Source organism: Trachymyrmex septentrionalis, unplaced genomic scaffold, assembly GCF_001594115.1.
Source record: "Trachymyrmex septentrionalis isolate Tsep2-gDNA-1 unplaced genomic scaffold, Tsep1.0 scaffold32, whole genome shotgun sequence".
Classification (NCBI taxonomy): domain Eukaryota; kingdom Metazoa; phylum Arthropoda; class Insecta; order Hymenoptera; family Formicidae; genus Trachymyrmex; species Trachymyrmex septentrionalis.
The window spans coordinates 4,148,440-4,154,433 of NW_017305485.1; the positions used below are offsets into that span (position 1 = coordinate 4,148,440).

At 28.3% G+C, this 5,994-nt stretch overlaps 2 protein-coding genes across 3 annotated transcripts in view; one reads left to right on the forward strand and one right to left on the reverse strand.

The window, feature by feature from the left end:
- Positions 1–1,042: 1,042 nt before the first annotated feature.
- On the forward strand, positions 1,043–4,183 carry LOC108750035 (TATA-box-binding protein). Of its 2 annotated transcripts, XM_018489217.1 has the most exons (7): positions 1,062–1,095; positions 1,196–1,279; positions 1,673–2,086; positions 2,711–2,841; positions 2,930–3,173; positions 3,628–3,826; positions 4,035–4,183. In XM_018489217.1, the coding sequence occupies exons 3-7, from the start codon at positions 1,817–1,819 to the stop codon at positions 4,109–4,111; spliced, it is 921 nt and encodes a 306-aa protein (XP_018344719.1). In that variant the 5' UTR covers positions 1,062–1,095; positions 1,196–1,279; positions 1,673–1,816; the 3' UTR covers positions 4,112–4,183. The 2 variants fall into 2 exon arrangements, with proteins under 2 accessions (XP_018344718.1, XP_018344719.1); XM_018489216.1 differs by having other exon boundaries at positions 1,043–1,279.
- Positions 4,184–4,858: 675 nt separating this feature from the next.
- LOC108749838 (luciferin 4-monooxygenase-like) overlaps positions 4,859–5,994 on the reverse strand; it is a 4,447-nt gene continuing 3,311 nt past the window's right edge. Inside the window, exon 6 of the mRNA XM_018488813.1 lies at positions 4,859–4,926. Coding sequence (XP_018344315.1) covers positions 4,859–4,926 — 68 coding nt within the window. The remainder of the gene's footprint in view (positions 4,927–5,994) is intronic.

Below are 5,994 nucleotides of genomic sequence, written 5' to 3' on the forward strand. Positions count from 1 at the left end.
AATCAACACCATGAGAGGGTAATAAATTCATAAATGAATGACCTCTCCTTATTTTAAATAACATTTTTTTAAATATCTTCCAATCTAATCTAATCTATTTTTCAAATAATATTCCCTACAAGATTGCGAATCTGTCATACCATCTGATCGGATCACTGATGCCATTAACCCTACGATTTTGGCGCCATTTGATGCGTTCCAAAATTCATCAAAAAATGAGTTAATGTGCCACGCGAAGTTTAAGATGTCTTTTCATGCTGACACACGATGCTCATTTTCAGTGTCAAAACAAATCACTTGATAAAAATTGACGAATCACAATATCAAGTGTTAATTTTGATCACATAATTTATTTTGATGCTAAAAATAAGCATGAAGCGTCAGCATAAAAAGGCACCTTTAAGATGTTAATACGACCTTTTGACATCTTAAAACTATACTTAAGACAGTCTTAAATACAAAAATTAACTATAAATGCCAGAATACTGATCACAAAAGTCTGTGGAAAAATTTCACATAAAATATAAATATAAATAAAAAATAAGAATATAAAGAAATATTTATATGAGCTTAAAGAAGCGCCTGGTTCTAAATACGAGAAGTAAATCGATGACCCAGCTCACACATACTAAAAAAAATAGAAAGTTTCTCAGAGAAATGATGAAAAGAAATCAGGTGTGCGTATTCTCAAGATGAATAATTTCGTCGAGATAAAATAATTTTTAAGTGACAGCTCGAGAGACCAAAATAAGTATACTTGCCACATAAAAATCATCGAAAAAAAAAATTCATAAATATATATTTTTATCGCTTCTCAAAAGAGAAAGCGTTAATATTAAAGTGGAAACAAGCTTGTGGGAAATCAATTTTTATTATGATATAAGGCCTAGTTTAAATAACCGCGACAAAATGGCGACATATGGTGTCACGTTTTTATTGGCTGTTAGAATTAAAGGTACGAAATATTTCGACTAGTTTTAAGTGGTTTTTAGAAATAAACGTGCATGGAGAAGCGAGCGTCTATAGGACGTAAGTGTTCATGATTTAAAAGTGGTTGTAAACAAGACGCTGCAGGCTGTAAAATGAGAATGAAAAGTAATTAATAAACCGTTTGAATTCGATTCTATTTGATTTATGAGACAAAGTTTTCTCAGGAATTATTTCCTCACGATTTGATCGATTTTTTTGTATTTAGCTTAATGCAGTGGTCACAAGTTGATGAGAATAGACACGACATCCTGTAAATTCCATGATAAAACTCGAACGATTTCGTGGCAAGGTAAATTTTCAGATTGTAATAATATTAATATTTTAACGAGATAAAAATAGTGTCAAATTTTTGACAAGTATACAATATAATGCCCTTATCTCTGATTTTCCTAAAAACAAACGGGACTTATGTGACGATTTTTTTCTCAAAATATATTCTATGCATGAAAATACAAATTTACAAAATTATAAGAAAATCAGAGATGAAAACATTATACTGCACATTTACCAGATTTTTAAATTTATGATAACAAATATTTATTAGACAACTAATATTAAGATTGGAATTTCTGTTGAACTTTTGCTTACAAAGATTTTTGTATGATATTCGTATTTTTGGTGTCTTTTAGAAAGACATGAAGATAGAAATCTCTTGATAATTAATAATTTATTAAAATTTCAGAGGTTATATCTCACTGCTGATTAAAATAAATCACTGACTACTTCGTGAAGATGTTAGTATAACCTCAAGGATTCCATCTCTTTCATACTTCCACATAAGATTTGTTGTAAACAGCATCAGTGACGTGTATATTAAGAGTGCAAAATGGATCAGATGCTTCCGAGTCCCGGCTTCAGTATACCTAGCATCGGCACGCCTCTGCATCAACCAGAGGAGGATCAACAGATCCTGCCGAATGCGTTACAGCAGCAGCAGCAGTCACAACAATTCCAGCAATTGCAGCAACTGCACTCGATGAGTCCCAATATGCAGAGTGGCATGCTAATGATAACGCCATCACAAAAAAATATGCACACATATGCTCCAACACCATCGTTTGCGACACCACAGAGTCTTATGCAGCCACAAACGCCAGTAATTCAATGTTGAATTTAATGTTATCTATGCTAAGTATAATATTACGATGGAATTAAAAATTCTAGACCTGTTAATAGTAATATGTAACAGAAGTATATTTTTTGTGATGCTGATGAAAGAAATATTTAATTTGATGTTTTTTGATATTAAGTTTTTTTTTAAGAACTTTTAAGTTTAAAAATTTTCAACTATATAACAAATTACAATACTTGAACTTAACATAAATTAAATAAGATTATGAAACTAGATTATTCCAAATCATTACTACTTAAAAGGAAAATTTTTTTAGGAAATTTTTCCCAATTTTTTTAGGAAGTTTTAAGTCCATTTTAAGTTTCTGATACTCAAACTTAATCCATAACTGGATTTTAGATCCTAAGATATTTTTTCAGGAAAATATTCTAGAATCTACATTACAGTTATGGATTAATTTTGAGTATTAGAAACTTAAAATTGAAAAAACACACGTTAAAGAACGTCAAATTTCTGTTATACAATAACGATCTTGTGCAATTCTGAGTAAAGAATTTGAGAGACTGAAAGAGATACAATTAAGATACAGTATTCTAAGCATATTAATATTTGCTTTATTATTTTAACTGGTTTTTCCTTCTTCTTTAGCAAAATATGATGTCTCCGATAGTACCACAAAATAATCAAATAGCACCGTCATCGATAGGTCCCGCGACCCCAGGACCAATGACACCAATGACCCCAGCTTCCGCGGATCCTGGAATTTTACCACAGTTGCAGTAAGTAATTCTTTCAATAAAAACACTTGACATATAATTCATGTCTGCCTTTTCTTATTTCTTTAATCATATTTCCGCTTTATTTTAGAAATATTGTGTCTACCGTTAACTTAAATTGCAAACTTGACTTGAAAAAGATAGCACTTCATGCCAGAAATGCCGAATATAATCCGAAAAGGTTTGCAGCTGTTATCATGCGAATAAGAGAACCAAGAACCACCGCACTGATATTCAGTAGCGGCAAAATGGTTTGTACTGGCGCCAAGAGTGAGGCAGATTCACGTCTTGCTGCCAGAAAGTATGCAAGAATTATCCAAAAATTAGGTTTTCCTGTAAGTACCGGCAAACTTATTAAAAAATGATATAAAATGAGTTATTTTTCTCGATATAGGTTTTTTAAATATAGAATTATTTACTAAATAAATAACAATAAATAAAGAGCAAAATAAGAGTCAAACACATTTTAAATTGTAACACAATTAAAAAGAATAAATTACAAAGAAAAGTAAAAATAAAAAAAATACAGTTTAAATTCAAATATAAAACATTACAAATTTCGGCCGGATTGAGCCCTCTTCAAATATTAACTCGTAATAATCTTTCTGTAATACTTAATAAATCCATAATTTGACACATTTAATCGCATGAGAACCGTAGCATTTAGATATAAACTTGAAATATGAAATATGTGTTCTAAAAAGAATTATTTATACAATTTATCGCGACAAAATATTTAATAATAATGTAAATCTTTATTAATTGATATTACGATTTAATTTTACTTAGGCAAAGTTCCTAGATTTTAAAATCCAAAATATGGTCGGCAGCTGTGATGTTAAGTTTCCAATTAGATTAGAAGGTTTAGTGCTCTCTCATGGCCAATTCTCGTCATATGAACCAGAGCTATTTCCAGGTCTAATATATAGAATGGTTAAACCTCGAATTGTATTGCTTATATTCGTCTCAGGGAAAGTAGTATTGACAGGTGAGTGTTCATACTTTATATCTGTTATATGTATAGTAATTTTGTAATAAAGTATATACATGTTGCAAAACATTTTGGGAATATTTTTAAAGTTTTTTACAATTTTCAAATATAATTCATCCAGACCTGTAAGAATTTGGAAATTAAGTTCGGAAATTATTACATGTTTGTACTTAAATAATTATTGTATGCTTATATATGTCACCAGGTGCAAAAGTTCGCAGAGAAATTTATGAAGCCTTTGACAACATCTATCCAATCTTGAAAAGCTTTAAAAAGCAGTGAATCTACATCATTAAATTATAAAAGAAAAATTATGTATTTTCTTTTATAATTTAATATGACAATTTATTTCCAACCAACTCCATTTCTAATAGATTTTAGTTATTTTTTGTAATATATAAAGTAAGTCACGTAAATGAGCAAATTACTACTTCAATGTTGTTGAGTTGTTAAATATCTCTATTAAATTCAACACATAACAGGATGTCTTAAAATTGTTGGATATTCTTACTGTAAATCGTCTCTATAAAACTGATCTTTTTTTAATAAAAACTTGACGCACATAATTTTTTAGTAATAAGCGTTGAAAATAAACATTTTTGTTAATTAGATTACGAGAGAGAAAAAATATTCTTCCATTCAGTTATAAGTTTCTATGAAATAAATTCTTCAATACTGAAGATGACGAGATCATCTTTATATTGAATGAAAAAGCTGCGATAAAAAAATATCCACTGATTTTAGGACATAATGTACAAAGCAATTGACTTATACAGATTAGATAATATAATTTATAAAATATATTTCCGTTCAATTCTTCATAAAAAATATTAATTTTTTCAATGTGTAAAAAGCAAACAGAGTGAAGGTACAACTTGTGTAATCTTAGAACGATTTTGTTTTCACATTGGCTACGTTCAGCGGACTCAACAGTTGAGTGAGCGCTCGCTGTTATTGATGTATTCTTTTAGATCATCCAATTAACATTTTAGACCTGGAAGGAATACATCAATAGCAGCGAACGCTCACTCAACTGTTGAGTCTGTTGAAGCCATTTACTAAACCAATTAACTGATTAACTGATGATAACCGAAATTCTAAAAAAATATCTATACAAATTATGTATATATTGTAACCAAAAGTTTCTAAACCTTCCCTTTTTGCCTTCCTTAAAGATAATAGTGCATATAATTCTATATTTACAAAATAGTATCTTCTAGTAATACAGTGCCTCGAATAAGATTACATGAGTGATTAATGTGTATTTATTAATTTTTTAATTCTTAGCAGATACTGTATATCAAATAAGGAAGAAAAGTGCCAGATACTATGAGATTTTATAAATCTCATTACATAAAATTCTAATTATGTAATAGAAAATATTAAAAGATTTACCGTTATGTTTTATAATTATACTTTATGATATATAACATGTATAATTAATCAATACAACTTTTTTTTATTTTAAATGTTATATTATAAATACACTTCAAAAAAATTTATATCTGCTAAGAATTATTATTGTTATATACATGTTATATACACTTGGAAAAATTGTTGTAACACCGTTGAATAATTTTCTCCAGTTCAATTGCTATTTATTAAAAGTAATTTGATATACAAATTTCGTCTTTTGAATGAGTATTACAATCAACATCCTTAATACTTTCTCAGCAAAATTATTTTTTTTTACTATAAAATCTATTTCGTTTATCGGAAAACTCTTGAAATTGTTCAATTACATAGTAGAATTATACGACAGCATGAGGTCGTCGAACTGAAACTTTCAATTCTTGAAAAAAATGCGGAAAGAATAATTTTTTGCTAATATTAAATACTTATATTAAATACTTAATAGAATTTACTTGACTTATTATAAAAGGCTTAATATTTTTGTAAATCCATTTCGAATAGAATGTACATAGAAAGAAAAACACAATTAGGTTTTTAAATACATAAGCTATAATTTACGTAATTATTGGTACTATTATATATTTATAGATATATTATATTTTTGTTGCACATAGCGCATGTTTGATTATAATAAAATTGTGTACAATAAAAATATTTATTCTTTGTTTCTTTGTCAGACATAAAATGCTTGATAGAAAAAAATGTACACATATATTTAATAAATAAGAGAATTATGTATTTTGAGTGTGTAT